Source organism: Labrus bergylta, chromosome 9 (genome assembly GCF_963930695.1).
Source record: "Labrus bergylta chromosome 9, fLabBer1.1, whole genome shotgun sequence".
Lineage (NCBI taxonomy): Eukaryota > Metazoa > Chordata > Actinopteri > Labriformes > Labridae > Labrus > Labrus bergylta.
In genome coordinates, this window is record NC_089203.1 from 24,870,767 (window position 1) to 24,885,696 (window position 14,930).

Genomic DNA, 14,930 nt, shown 5'->3' on the forward strand with positions numbered 1-14,930 from the left:
AGTAATTAAAAACAAGAAATTTCCCAATATTGGGTGCAAGGGCTTCTTTTTTGTCACCTTGCTGTATCTAAACAGGCAACCCTACTTTGGAGCCAGTTACACTGAATTTCACCCCTTTAAAGGTTTTTTTTTTTTATTGTTTGAGCTGTTACAATGAGGTGGATGACAGATCAATAGTCCTCTGAAGATCTCTGATGTTCGGCGATGTCGTGAGGGAGGGAAGCTGTGAGTCACCTGAGTCGGGACGAGAAAGTTTTTCTAAAACCACAGCAGAGAAAAAAAAAACACTTTGAATCAGTTCTCTTTATTAGTCATCTGTGGAGCAATCTAACCTATCTGATGTTACAAAACTTACATCTCATAATACAGCCAGCGGTTTAGACTTTCCACACCAGATTCCTATTAATACATTTGAGATTGAAACTTGATTAGGATTTTAGTTTAATCTTTGACATTACGTTGTTACAGACGGCAAATCTATCGCCTGAAGGGCTTTTTCCCATTCTATAGAGTCAACAATAGTCATACGACATCATGGATCAGTTTATTGATGATTGTATATTTCGACCAGTCATTTAGAGTGTTCAAAAATGACACTAAAAAAACTGTAAAGTGAGCTCTCCAGATTTCTAGTTTTGTCAATAGTTCAAAGATGTTTAAAACTGTTGCAGTCAAGTTTTTCTTAATGAACTTGGGGTAAGAATGAGTCTGAATTCTCAACTTTACTGCTGGAGGAACTGATTCATTTCAACATTTTCTTTTTGGGTGAATTTTAGTTTGACTTTGACTTTGGATTTCTTTATTTTGGTTAAAAAGAGCTGCTGCTGGAAGATATGATCTCTCATTCTTCAACACGGCTGCCAGAGATAGTTTGCCTGTTTGAAGTCTTGCGCTCCTCTAAAAGACAAATCTTGTGATTTTATGTGAAAATGTCTCGTTAGAATTAAATCACATTTGTTGTTAATGGTTCAGTTTTTAGTGACACAGATATTTTTGGGAAAGTGGGGATATTTTACGAAAGAGAGAACAATTTGCAGAAGTGGGGACATATTTGACGTTTTAGGACTATCGGGACATTTTTAGAAATTGTTGGTATTTTGGAAAAGCAAGAACATTTTAGTCAAGTAAGGATATTTTTGGGTGAACTAAATGTTGTGACATCCTGGAAAAGAGTGTCAAACATTTTGGTGAGGATGGGGACTTTTTAAAAACATTGGGATGTTTTAGAAAAGCAGAGATTTTTTTAGTCAAGGATAGTTGTGGAAAGCAAAAGTGAAGACTTTAAAGTCTGACATGTTAAATGTTTTCTGTGTTTCAGATCACTAACTACCAGGGTCCGGCCCGGGTGGTGGTACAGCTGGTGACGGCGTTGACCCCTCTCCCCCAGCTTCATGCTCACAGTCTGGTGGGGAAACAGTGTGATAAAGGGATCTGCATTGCTGATTTACAGCCCAAAGACTCAAACATCAGGTCTGCAGGACACACTCACACTCTCCAGTGAATCTAGTACAATTCAGCTGCCAGGTTCAAGACTTACAGGTTTTGTTTTTGTTAGTTTTCCAAACCTAGGTATACTTCATGTGACGAAGAAGAACGTTGCAAAGACTCTGGAGGAGAGGATGATCGAGGCCTACAGGATGGGACACAACTGTGGAGTCTCCATCCACCCCGATATTGATTCCCTGCAGGGGGAAGTCCGAGTCTCCCGAGAGCTCAACGGTCAGTCCTGTGTGTGTGTGTGTGTGTGTGTGTGTGTTCCTGTTCAGGTATCTTTGTGAGGACCTTGTGAAGAATCAGACTGCAAGAGGACAAGTTTCAAAGAGGGAACATTGTTTAAAAATTAGGACAATTTATGAAACTGGGGATAATTCTGGACATTTCTTACACTCGTTCAAAGTCAGGAACCTTCTTCAATGTGAAGAATTTTTGAAAAGTAAAATAAAATTGGACTAATGAAAACTATTTGCAGTGAGGTTTTCAGAAATTTAGGATGCCTTTTGAAATTGTTAATGTTTTTGGTAACTGTTGAAAAATTATTTTTTTTTATAGAAATTGGGCACATTTTCTATAAAGTCAGGACATTTTTGAAAACATGGGACATTTTTGGAAAGTAAATCATTTTTTGATATACATTTTTTTGGAAAGTTTTTTGGAAAACAATTTTAGAAGGAGGATTAGGGCCACGTTAAAAAAATTATTATTTTTAAATTTTGAGATTAAACTCGTAAATTTACGAGATTAAACTCGTAAATTTACTAGAATGAAGTCGTACATTTACAAGATTAAAGTCGTAAATTTACTAGAATAATCTCATAAATTAACGAGTTCGAGACCAGCCTACGCAAAATGATGAAAGTAGAACTCTTAAAGTATTTTCCTCTGCAGACATCTTCCTCAAAGTCAGTGTGGTTCTTTCTTCGGAAAAGCCACAGTTTCTTGCAGTATCTTTTCAGGGTGCTGATATTTTATGACAATGTGAAAATGATGACGTACCAAAAGCATGTGTAGTTTCAAGGTCTTGCAAGTTGAAGTGAAAACTTCTCTTGAACTGTTTTTACCTTCTACACAAGGAAGTAACCTATTTCCTTATTAGTGAAACCTTTAGGTCAAGATGCTCCAACAGGATGCTGCTGCTCTTCTGATATAGACTAAAATAACGACTTTATTATTTTATTCTTTAAAAGCTTTAAGAGTTCTACTTTCATCATTTTCGCGCAGGCTGGGCTCGAACTCTTTAATTTACGAGATTAAAGTCGTAAATTTACGAGTTTAATCTCGTAAATGTACGACTTTAATCTCAAAATGTATTTATTTATTTTTTTTAACATGGCCCTAAACCTCCGTCGTAGAAATGAGCAACATAGGAGTATTTTTAAAGATATTTTTAAAAGTAAAGACATTTGAGAAAGTTAGAACTTCTGATGAAATTGGGACAGTTTGAGAAAAGTTTAATCAATGAGGTATACTCTTGTTTTTAAAAAAATGGGATAACTACCTATGTGTCAGTCATCTTACCCTACAAACCATGAACCTTTTTCTTCTTATTTCTGTCCTTTACATATACCTTTTTGTTGTTGTTGCATTATATTATTTGTACGTATGTCCCTCTCCCTTCTGTCTTCAGATCACCAGCGCAGCATGATCAGCTCTGCAGCCGCTCTTCAGGCTAAAGAAATGGACCTCAGCGTAGTTCGGCTCATGTTCACAGCGTTCCTCCTCGACAGTGACGGAGGTTTCTCCAGACGATTGGAGCCCGTCGTTTCTGAACCGATCTACGACAGCAGTGAGTCCAAACACAGTCACACATCCTCTGCAGTCTTACCATTCCTACCAGTCCAGCTGTTTGCGGCGTTGCGAAAGTGGGGGAAAAAATATTGAAACTGTATCAGTGATTTTTTCCCCCTGTATTTTATTTGTCATGGGCCTGTAACATTGAGCTATGAACAAATCCCTCTAAAGTGTTCAATCTGAATCTTGTCGTGTCGTGTTGCCTGGTTTCATTTCCCTCTTCCTGCTCTGTTGGTTTCCGTTAGTTGCAGCTTCCTCTGTGAGGACTGAAACCCGCTCAAGGTTCAAGATCCTGCAGCATGTTCGCTTTAAATTCAGATTCAGGCTGCACGTTTCTGTCTCCAATTTTGATTGACTGATATTTGTAGCTTTTGGTACGTGACTTTAAGACAAAGTGTTTTTTTCTGTCCAGTTGTCCCCTAGAAGCTGCTCTCGGTCATTACAGCAAAGTGTTGGACAGAATGTATCTATGATCTGTTCTTGAAGTAAACGTAGTTCGCCCAGAGAGTGGTGTTAGAGAAATATTTTTGAAATGGAAAAGGTTTGTCCTCTGGAGAGTAGGAATTAGATCAGTAATTATTTTTATTATTATTTGATCACAAATTTAACTCATCACTTCTAGGAACATTTTTATTTTTTAGCATGTTGTAGCCACAGTTTGGATTATTTCTGTCAGCGATAACTTGTGGAACTTCTACCGACCTTTGAGAAGGTTCAAGAAGTCTTAACAGTCATATTTAGTTCATCTGTTCTTCATGATAGATTGCTCACAATAAATCGTTCTATTGTAAAACCCTTGAATGTGTCATGTGTCTCTTTCCCCTTTCTGCTGCAGAGCTACGTTAACAGAAATAGCAAGAAACCTTAAAGCAGCACTGATTGTCTATAGCAGTGTTCAGACTGCTCACTGTGATTCTTTTTGTTCCCCCAGAGGCTCCCAACGCCTCCAACCTGAAGATTGTGAGGATGGATCGAACTGCCGGCTGTGTGAGCGGAGGAGAGGAGGTCTACCTACTCTGTGACAAAGTCCAGAAAGGTGAGTCACCATGGTCACGGATTTTACAGAAACAGTGCATGTACATAGCAACAAGAAATTGACCGTTGACCTCTAGATTTAGCTTTTTGTTGAGACACTGATGACTCGAAAGTTCGGAAAGGTTTACAGTTTTATTACATCATGAATGCTTGTTCTTCATAAAAAAGACTTTCAGTTTGAATCAGTTCACGTGTAAACATTTCATCGGCTTTTAGAAAGTCCTGCTGATGTCATGAGAAAATAAAGTATTTTTATTTGTCAGCTGATATCTCCCCCTGCTGGACACTTTGCTAATTGAAAAGGCACATTTAGTGATCTTATCGATGATATTCTCTGTAAATATGATTGTTCTCTTTGTTAACACTTTAAACCCACGACAGCCTGAATTATAAACCAAAAGGGCTTTTTTAGATTTCTTTTTTGTACCACTTTGACAAACTGTGTCCGAAATGAAGTTATAGATACGTTTTGGTCTCTCTTCTCAGGTTATTGCATGAGGGTGGATTTTCAGGAACAGGTTCTGATCTGGTTTGTCCACCTAATTAAGCAAACGCTTGAATCCATATGACCAAAAATAGACTGGATCAGGTTCAAAGATCCTTATTTGAACCAAGTCGACCTAATAGGATACAAACTCTTAGATATATTGTATATGACATTTAAAACATTTAGTTCTTTTTACACACGCAGGTTGTCAAAATGCTCGATACTTTGATACTTTTCGATACCACGTGTTTTGAAACTGTACAATCTCAAGAAGAATGAATAAATCATAACAATGGAAGGCAAACTCCAACATTCTGTTTAAAATACACAAATACGTTTCCAACATTTCTGTATTACTGCAATTTAGACCGTGTGCAGGAGTTTGCTTGCAATTTCTGATAACTGGATATAATTATCCAATATTGGGTGCCTAGGACTTCTATATATGTTGCCATGGTATCAAACAGGTATCAACGTAGTTTGACTTTTAGTAGAAACATGTTGAAGTTTAAAATTCCAGCATCAAGACAACCCTTACATGCTTGAAGCAGCTGTAAAGAAAACAACGTGTTTCCATCTATTGTAATGCATTCTATGCCTTCTGATCATTATTAGAACCTAATCTGCTTTTTGAGGTCTTATTTGAATGCAGTGAAGTGAATGCAATAAAAGATATGACTTTTCCTGGTTGGAGCAGTTTTGGAGCTTTGTTCTGCTGGAGGAAGTCCAGCTTCAGGGGAATTCCCCTCTGATATGTAAATCCCTGAGGAGGAAGAGATGATTATTTTTAAGTCCAGTTTCTGTAGTCTTCTTTTTCTTCTTTGTTTGTTTTGGTTAGTTTGTTGTTTTTGCAAAGCTCACAGAGGTTAAAACTTCAGTCTGCTCAACAACAAACGACATAAGCAGCTCAAAGACTCACAGATCCCTGACATAACATACAACAAGCATTCCTAGAGAGCAACAAACGAGGGGAAAAAAAGACCCTCTGGTCTGATTAAATGTTCATTATAATGATTATTAAATATGTATACTCTTTGTTGTGTGTTTCTAGACGACATTCAGGTTCGGTTCTATGAAGAAGACGACAATGGGCCAACCTGGGAGGCTCTGGGAGATTTCTCTCCCACAGATGTTCACAGACAGGTCAGTACGACGAGGTAGCGGCCCTGCTGTTTATACTTGTTGATAAAGGTTATTTAGTCTAGTAAGGAGAAGTAAATCATGCTTAGTAGAGGTAGCACACTGGAAAAAGTCAAATCTAAGCATGTGAGTTTTACTAGCTGAATTAGTTAGAATATCTAATCTCAAGACACCCAACAAGCTTTGTGTTTTACAACTGTAAATAAGATCTTTATCTGGACTTCTCAGGTGAATGTGGCTTAAAATAAATATAACTTTGATTACAGATTAGACAAATATACTTGCTTAGATTTGAGTATTTGTGGGCAAGGTAACTCCAGTATCAGGGGATTTTTATATTAATCATACGCCCTATTCACACAGAATTAGTATTACCTGGGACCTTTTTTTTATAATAATAATAGAGGACGTCTGTGTTTGTGCGAATCAACCATGTCTGTCATTTGTAAAGAAAAAATTCAAGGGCAATTTACCTACCATATTTCAGCAAACACAGTGATCCTCAAATTCCCGTTTAATGTGAGGTGCACTACATTGCCTCTTAGTATAAAATTTAAGAAGAAGACAATCACAGCCCCGCAATTCTTTCTATCAGAAATCCGACTGAATTACAGATTTGCTTATTCAGTGGGAATGCACAACACCAAACACTGACTTTGTCGTGGGAAAAGGGCTTTAGTAGTTCTAGTATAAGTATAACCAAATACTATATTAACAGTACTAGGTCAGTAGCTGTACAGTTGCTGATGTGTTCTTTGTCTTCAGTTTGCCATCGTCTTCAAGACTCCAAAGTATCGAGATCAGAATCTTCAGAAGCCAACGTCTGTGTTCGTCCAGCTGAAGAGAAAGTCTGACAACGAGACCAGCGAGCCCAAACCCTTTACCTACCACCCACAGATCATAGGTGAGTCAGACAGCACCCCATCAGATCACAGGCGAGTCAGAAAGCCCCGCCCACAGATCATAGGTGAGATATTTAGCTGCTCCCCGATATCATAGCTAGGTATGTCAGGTTGACGAGTCCCTGGATTTAAGCGAGGTAAGGAAGCTTGGCCAGTAGAATCAGAGAAAGTCAGGAAGCTGCACAGAGAGGTCAACACTGCCCCCTATTGAATCTTCTTCTTACAAACCTGCTGAAAGGTCAAACACTGCTCTGGTGACATCAGACCTTTCTTTTACTAATATATTTGTGTGCTTTTTTGTGTTTGCAGATAAGGAGGAGGTGCAGAGGAAGAGGCAGAAGACATTACCAAACTTCCATGACTTCAGTGGTCATGGAGGGGGAGGAGGAGGAGGAGGTCTGTACCGAGGAGGAGGAGGAGGTCCTGCAGCAGGAGGAGGACCAGGCTCTGCAGGAGGAGGAGGTAAAATCAGCAGGGGTTACTTTAGGGTTTGTTAAACATGGAAAAATATTAACAGCTTGGAAATTTGAGAAAAAAGGGTGAATATTAAAACTTTCCATATGAGTCCATAATGGCTAACGTTGTTTTGATTCGTCCTCCAGGTTACTTTCAGGGCTTCAACACCTACAACTATGGTGGAGGAGGAGCAGGAGGAGGAGGGTTCTCTACAGGATACTCAGCTGGGCTGGGAGGCGGAGGCGGAGGCGGAGGCGGAGGCATCAAACATGGTGAGATTAAGAACTTTCACTCGGTGCCAAGATCAGATTTTTTGGTCAGATCACATTTATTTGTTTGGCTGTTCACACTGCTTTTTTAAATGTGACCTGTATTAGACTCCTTTGGGACTCCACATAGGATATCTCAAATTAGATTTCCCAATATTAGATCATCCAATAAAATGAGAAAAATCTTAACCATGGTATTCATGATTAAGTTTTGTCTTAATATGTATAATATGTAAGTCTTCATTTTGTATTAATATTGTTTTAATGTTGTGTTTAAGCCTCTCGGGGCGACACAGCAGACGACAACAGTGACGACAGCAACCCAGACGATGACTCGAGGTCAGGAGCTGCTCTGAGACTTTCAGCCCAGACAGGAGGCCTGGAGGTGCGGGAGAGGACTGAGGAGGGAGGGGTCAGTGTGGAGCCACAGCCGGGCAGAGGTAGGCAACAACTCCTGCAATCATCACACACCATATTTATGACATTTAACTGAGTTATAGACTTGGTTTTAGACTTTAATAGAATCCAGAAGATCATCCAATAGAAAGGCAAACATTTTGATTATTCTCAAAAAATGTTAATTTCTTGTTTTTAGTTTGTCATGTAGTGGACTTATAGTTTAGTGTGCGCATTGAGAAAATATACATTATACTGTATAGTCAGAGCAGAAATTAAAACAATCTGGAATTTACAGAAGCTCTAAGATGACATGTTTTATCATTACTCTGTTTTCAAGTGACAACACGTACATTTCAGTGATGTTCTCTTGATCTCGACTTATTGATGCCGTTACCTCGGGGTATCACGGCAGTAAAATAAAATGTGTGGATGCATGGGCTTCTGTAGAAATTGTCTTCCACTCATAAATGGAAATTGAAAGGGCAACAGGCTGGTCGTGACATTGAGCAGTATTTAAATTTCAGTTTCCATGAACACTTTTAACAGATTTTATGTATTTAAATTAAAAATATGCTTCATATCAGCATCATATACTGATGACTGTTGAAAGAAAAATCAACATTACTGAATATTGGAAAAAAAGTGTAACTTCTAAGAATATTATCATGAAATGGCACAGTTTAACAGAACCTTTAAACATTTAGAGAATATTTTTTTTATGGAGGATGATTTTCTTTCTGTTAAATGTGTATTCTTATTACAGATGAGCGGTTGTTTGAAGAGACCAGCAGACAGCTGGTGGCTCTCTTTCAGTACTCGGTTACAGGAGATTCAGCGTACCTGCTGGCTGCACAGCGCCCCCTGATGGACACACAGGACGAGGATGGAGACACGTCAGTAAACGTCATACACACATGTTAAACTTTAGCACCAGGAGTTTTATAAAAACTCTTTTCTTCTTGCCTTCCAATCTTTTCTGTGTGAAAACTTCACAACTGAAATCTGAATAAATAAAACAAATCTAAAGTCTTACTCCTTTGAGCAATATATTGAACCTTTCTTTTATTTCTCCTCTCAGTGGGCTCCATCTGGCAGTTCTCCACAGTCAGCAGGAGGCGCTGAAGAGTCTGACGCAGGTCGTCTCTGCTTTGCCTGGAGAGGAGGTGCTCAACATGAGGAACCACCTTTACCAGGTACTAAACTACAAAAAAAATGTTTCAGGAGTTCTTTTGGCTGATGAAGAAGAAAACTCATTCAGGAAGGTAGACTTGTACAAAGAAGGGAAACTTGAACGTGAAAATTACCCACTGAGGAAGCAAAAAGCTAATTCTACAGTTACAGTACAAGAAAAATTTGCTTCAGCTGAAACAGAACGCCGGTAGCTGGCCCATCAGAGAAATCCTGGTACTGATCCAAGCTAACCGGTCATCAAAATGGGACCTGGTCAGCCTTAAGTAGCTGGAAGTAACAGGAAAGTTCATCCAGACACAGTCCAGAGGATGATATGAACCCAAACAAACAAAAAAACTGCATCGCTTTTGTTAAAGCTAAAGGAGATAATTCTTGCTGGTGAGGTGGCAGGGGCAAGTAGATTTACTAGTTAGGGATTCAAGTGCAAAAAGTTCTGTTTTTAGGGGCGATAAAGATTTTTATTAAGGTTTAAAGAGAAACTAAAAAAGAGTTGAGGCTGAAATCATTTACCAAAAACCAAAGTAGATGAGTTCAAGCTGTGTGTCTGTAAGCCTGTAACCTCTATCTCCGTGTATCCCAGACTCCTTTGCACCTGGCTGTGATCACCCAGCAGAGGGAGGCGGTGGAAGCACTGCTATTGGCCGGCGCCGACCCAACTCTGACAGATCGTCATGGCAACACGGTTCTCCACCTGGCGTCCCAGCTGGAGGACGGAGGGGTGGTTCGTTTTTTACTCCAACATCGAGAGCTGAGAGGACTGCTGGAGCACACCAACACAGCAGGTACACACACACGCACACACACACACACACACACACACACACACACACACGCACACACACAAAGACAGCAACACACACAGTTACTGAATGTTTAACCAGTCTCTGTCTGTTTTCATGGTTACAGGTCTGTGTGCTATCCACCTGGCCGTTCTTTCCAATCAGCTCTCTTCTCTTAGGGAGCTGCTAGAGGGCGGGGCTAACGCCGAGGCTCAGGAGCGTAGTTGTGGACGGACCGCCCTACACCTTGCCACGGAGGCTGAGAATGTGTCTTTGGCCGGCTGCCTACTGCTGGAGGTCAGACAAGGACCAATCAGAGCTCAGAGTGGATACCTTTAACTTACCTGCGACTGTTTAATGTAGGTCAGGTTCGGCTTGTACCTAAAAAGATCTAATGGTGTGTTTATTGTCCTCAGGGTAACGCCAAGGTGGACTGCTGCACCTTTAATGGCTCCACCCCTCTACACATTGCTGCCGGGCGGAGCTCCGTCAAGCTAACAGCTCTCCTGATGGCTGCAGGTACAAGGATCTTCTTCTTCTCTTTTTTTAGTACAGAGCTGGACTCAGGACGTAGTCAGCTTAGCTTAACATAAGCACTGGAGGCGAGGTGAATTATTGAGCTTCAGAGGACTTGAACGAAAGAGCTATACCTACTAGAGTTGTCAGAATACCAGAATTTTTCCACTTGGATATGATTCAAGTTAAAATCACACAACATCAATACCTGTTTAATACCACAGCAACAAAAATAGAAGTCCTAAGCACCCAATATTTTGTATTTTTTGGTTTTGAATTACCAAAAATGACCCTTTAATCCAATTTTTAAGTTAATATTTGTAGAATCAATCTTTCACCTGCTTCCACAACATCATGATCATTAATTAATGATTTCATATTTGAGCTTTCATTCTATGATTTTATCAGAAAGTTAATGCTCCATAATGTTGAATTTTATTTCTAATAGCAGTTTTCTGTTAATATTTGTGTTTCAGGAGCAGACCCTCTCAGGGAGAACTTTGAGCCGCTATTCTTCAGGGAGGAGGACTGCTGTGAGGAGGAAATGGAGAAGGAGGGGGAAGAGGGTGAAGATGAAGATGAAGGCTACATCCCAGGAACCACTCCGCTCAACATGACTGCCAACACACAGGTACAGCAGCCAACACGAGCTGCAGCTGCAGAGTTTCTGGGTTCAGTAGTGCACATTTGAGAAGTTTAGTCTCAATGATTTAATTGTAAAAACGATATTAAAATTTCCTTTTAGACCAGTAGGTGACACACAGCCTGACTTTGCTTCTTTTACATCATCAGTTCATTGAAAACCTGCTGTGTCTATTTGTTGATTTGTGTGTGTGTACAGGTGTTGGAGCTTCTGAACGGGAAAGAATACAAACCGCAAACTCTTCAGAGAGACTTTGACCCTCCTCAAGGTGAGTTAACTAAATCATATTCAATTACACAGTAAGGTTTGACAAGGCAGGGTGCACAGAAACAGTTTGTAACAGTGTAAGCTGAGATGCACACAACTCCATTTAACGTGCTTTTGAACCTGCTTCTGTTTTTACACATTTTATGGTCTAAGGCCTCTTTCACACATGCCCTCCTAAAAATGTTGACATTTAAAAGGACAACAAGGAAATGTTGTACAAAACAGAAGAGTGCTACGTGTAAGTGAATATAAAGCAGCTTCAATCAACTTGCATAATAGTATGCTCACTGGTCTTTTTGTTTTTGTGTGTACAGGCGACATGTCGAGTCTGGACGTGGAGGTGAAACTGGAAGTGTGTCGCTCTCTAGAGAGTGAAGGATGTTGGGAGAATCTGGCTCACAGTCTAGGTCTTGGGATCCTGAACACAGCCTTCAGACTGAGTCCCTCCCCGGCAAAAACACTGCTGGACAGCTACGAGGTGCACACACACACACACACACACACACACACACACACACACACACACACACACACACACACACACACACACACACTCATGCTTTCTGAGCTGTCTGCTGTGATTGGAGGAGCTGATATATATTTTTTTCCTCCTGCAGGTTTCAGGTGGGACAGTACAGGACCTGCTGGCTGGTCTGAGGTCAGTCGGGGAGAGCCGATCTCTGAGCATCCTGGAGGAGGCGCTGGGTCACCATGACGACCAGGAGACGGCCGGGGCTCTGAGCGTTCAGGTTCAGGAACTGAAGGTGGACGTTCGGATCGACAGCGGGGTTTGTGACAGTGGGGTGGAGCTCTCTACAGCGTGATGACATAATCTGTCCATATCCAGCTTGGTATCCATTTAAACATTGCAACCATCATTCAACCATCATCCATCCATTCATCAATGTCTCCAGGCTGAGCCGTGGTCACTCCTCCACTTTCTGTAGGATTTCAGGGCTAAAAGTTTCCCCACACAAACATTTCAACCTGTTTTTAATTAATAATGTCAAAGTTTGTCTTTTTTTTTTAAACTCAATGTGTAGAAAACATATTTTTGTGTGAAAACTAAACGGGAGAATTTAAGGAGGAACGCTCCTGAAATCCTTCCGATCAGGTTGTTCACACATGCACCTCACAGCGGGAGACTATCCCTGTTGGACAGAAGGGGTGGGGCAGGGGGGGGCTTCTGAGGCAAGACATAACATAAGCAACAGTCCGCTAGACAAAGCTGTAATATGAATGTTTTCCTTTCGTCAATGCTGCGTGTAGTTTGACAGGATCACAGTCTCAACAAAAGAGCGGACTAAAACAAACTGGCTAACAGAAAACATAATGCAGCAGTTTAATTATCCCTCCCACTTACTGGTGAATTCTCATGATTATATCCTGCTGTGTTCTCACGTCAGCTCAATCAGACTTTCTGCAGAAATAAAATACCAGGGGGCTGGCAGGAGAAGCTGTGGATGAAATCCAAGTGAAAAATGTGGCTGTTTGTGTTGACATATGTAGCTCATCCCGAAAACTTCAAGGGGCTATCAGAAATTCTGTGCAAGTGTAAAAGGACCATTAGAGGAAAAAAAAACATGTTAATGTTTTTTATCCCACACTACACTCCAACTGTTCAACCAAAGATTGTAGATTCAAAGTTTTGATTCACACTCAAATTATTTTAAAGCAACATTATGTAACTACAACTGTTTCTAACTCTACCAAGAGACCAGGAACTTTTGTGTTTCTATCACAAGATCTACATTTTGAGACAACTTTCAACCCCTGCTCTGGGATAACGTTTGTCACAATACCAGATCTTTAAACTTAAGTATGGTTCTACTGAAAATCAAACAATATTGATCACTTCTTCAGTGGAGGGGGCGACTGTGGCTCAGTGGTCGAGTCAGTCGTCTCTCAACCGTGAGGTCACGAGTTCCAGCTTCTGCAGGAAGCCCATTTTGAAGTGTCCTTTGGCAAGACATTGAACCTCAAATTGCAGCAGTGTGAATGTGTATAAATGGATTAGTTAGTACTGATGGACACTTTACATAGCAGTCAGTGTGTGAATGTGGTGTGAATAGGTAAGTGCGGTGTAAAAGGCGCTCTGAGGAGTCAGAAGACTAGAAAAGCGCTATACAAGCTCAAGTCCATTTACCATTTAGAAAAAATGGACTGATGGTAAATTCCAAAAAATTGAAACTAGCGGTTAGTGTGGAACAAGACCTCCTTTACCTTGCAGCCTTCACGTCTGTAACGTAAACGCCATCAATTCTTTGTATCATCCCAGGGTAGTGCTCGTTTATCTGTTGAGTCTCAGTTCAACAGCAGGATATAATATAGATGTTTTTCAATGTTTGATCCAGAGCAGATAAATCATCAGAATACCACTGATGGGAGCTGGTAATGTTCCACCTGTTTTTTTGTTGTCCACACAGACTGTTTCTCCTATATACATCAAAGCCTGCTAATAAGTAATGGGTACAGCTTTGACTACGAATGTACAGAAACCAGAGCACTTCACATGCTGACAGTCCAGACCCCTGTGTAAAGATTCTAAATCTTTGTGTAGAATATGTAAATACAGATTAATTTGGCTTGAAATGCACCACAAAACATTTTCTGCATCTCCTGGAGCTTGGAAGAATTGTGGAACGATTATAAGGATATGGCTTTTAAGGCATCTTCTCTGTTAAAGAAAGAAGAAAGTTATGAGGGTACTGGACAAAATGAACATCTAACTGGATTTTACTTGTTTGTTAGTATTTTTTTTCTCTCAAGCTACAATCACAAAACATAACTATACATAATGTTGCTTTAAACAAATCACACCACTCAAACATCGAACTTCAGTTTGGCACCACCTCTGAGAACAAATCACCGGTAGAAAAAAAGGGGGGGTTTGGATGTTATTTTATTGATCGGTGGATCAGTTTGAATGTTTTCGTCTTTCGCAGACGTTCAATGTTTGCAGGGGAAAGGTGCTATTAATAAGGAATGATTGTAAAGGAGGCTGACACGCCCTTGATGATTGTTTCCCATCAGTCTAAATGCAATGCCCATGTCTGTTTAAACATATAATCATTTGGAAATGGTATTATTGTGTTATGACTAAGAATGTGAAACTGTCATTTTAAATTGTGCATGTTTATTTTTTATTTGTTTAGTGTTTTTCCAATTTTAAAGGGCCATTATTTTCTATCTCACTCCTCTTTTTAATTTTGACAGTCAGATGAGCTTATTGAACTTGATTTAAAACAATTCTGTCTTCCTCTAAGTCGGGTAACATGAAGCCTAGGTTCATATAAAAATAATTACGTGAGGCATTGTGGGAAAAAAGTCCAGTGTAAATGCAAAGCCTGTGTTTGTCCAAAAGATGATATTTATATCTTTGCCCTGCACTGTACAGTTCAACACCAGATTTTCAATGGCTCCATTGTTGTTTTTTAAATAAAGTGCTTTTTATATTTAACATCTTGTTGTTTGTGTTCTCATTTTTTCTCTTTCTGTTTGAGCCAGAGGAAATTAAGTAAATCATTTATTATTCAGAGTTTTTATTGCAGAAAAATA

At 39.9% G+C, this 14,930-nt stretch overlaps 1 protein-coding gene across 1 annotated transcript in view; it reads left to right on the forward strand.

The window, feature by feature from the left end:
- The window catches only part of nfkb1 (nuclear factor of kappa light polypeptide gene enhancer in B-cells 1), a 29,024-nt gene extending 16,685 nt beyond the window's left edge, over nt 1-12,339 (forward strand). The window contains exons 6-23 of the mRNA XM_020638369.3: nt 1,319-1,470; nt 1,556-1,719; nt 3,125-3,283; nt 4,220-4,324; nt 5,862-5,953; nt 6,716-6,854; nt 7,162-7,314; nt 7,455-7,580; nt 7,856-8,017; nt 8,740-8,869; nt 9,055-9,169; nt 9,748-9,949; nt 10,074-10,243; nt 10,363-10,465; nt 10,939-11,093; nt 11,304-11,373; nt 11,687-11,850; nt 11,990-12,339. Coding sequence (XP_020494025.2) covers nt 1,319-1,470; nt 1,556-1,719; nt 3,125-3,283; nt 4,220-4,324; nt 5,862-5,953; nt 6,716-6,854; nt 7,162-7,314; nt 7,455-7,580; nt 7,856-8,017; nt 8,740-8,869; nt 9,055-9,169; nt 9,748-9,949; nt 10,074-10,243; nt 10,363-10,465; nt 10,939-11,093; nt 11,304-11,373; nt 11,687-11,850; nt 11,990-12,196 — 2,568 coding nt within the window. The 3' untranslated portion in view covers nt 12,197-12,339. The remainder of the gene's footprint in view (nt 1-1,318; nt 1,471-1,555; nt 1,720-3,124; nt 3,284-4,219; nt 4,325-5,861; nt 5,954-6,715; nt 6,855-7,161; nt 7,315-7,454; nt 7,581-7,855; nt 8,018-8,739; nt 8,870-9,054; nt 9,170-9,747; nt 9,950-10,073; nt 10,244-10,362; nt 10,466-10,938; nt 11,094-11,303; nt 11,374-11,686; nt 11,851-11,989) is intronic.
- The last annotated feature ends 2,591 nt before the right edge of the window (nt 12,340-14,930 follow it).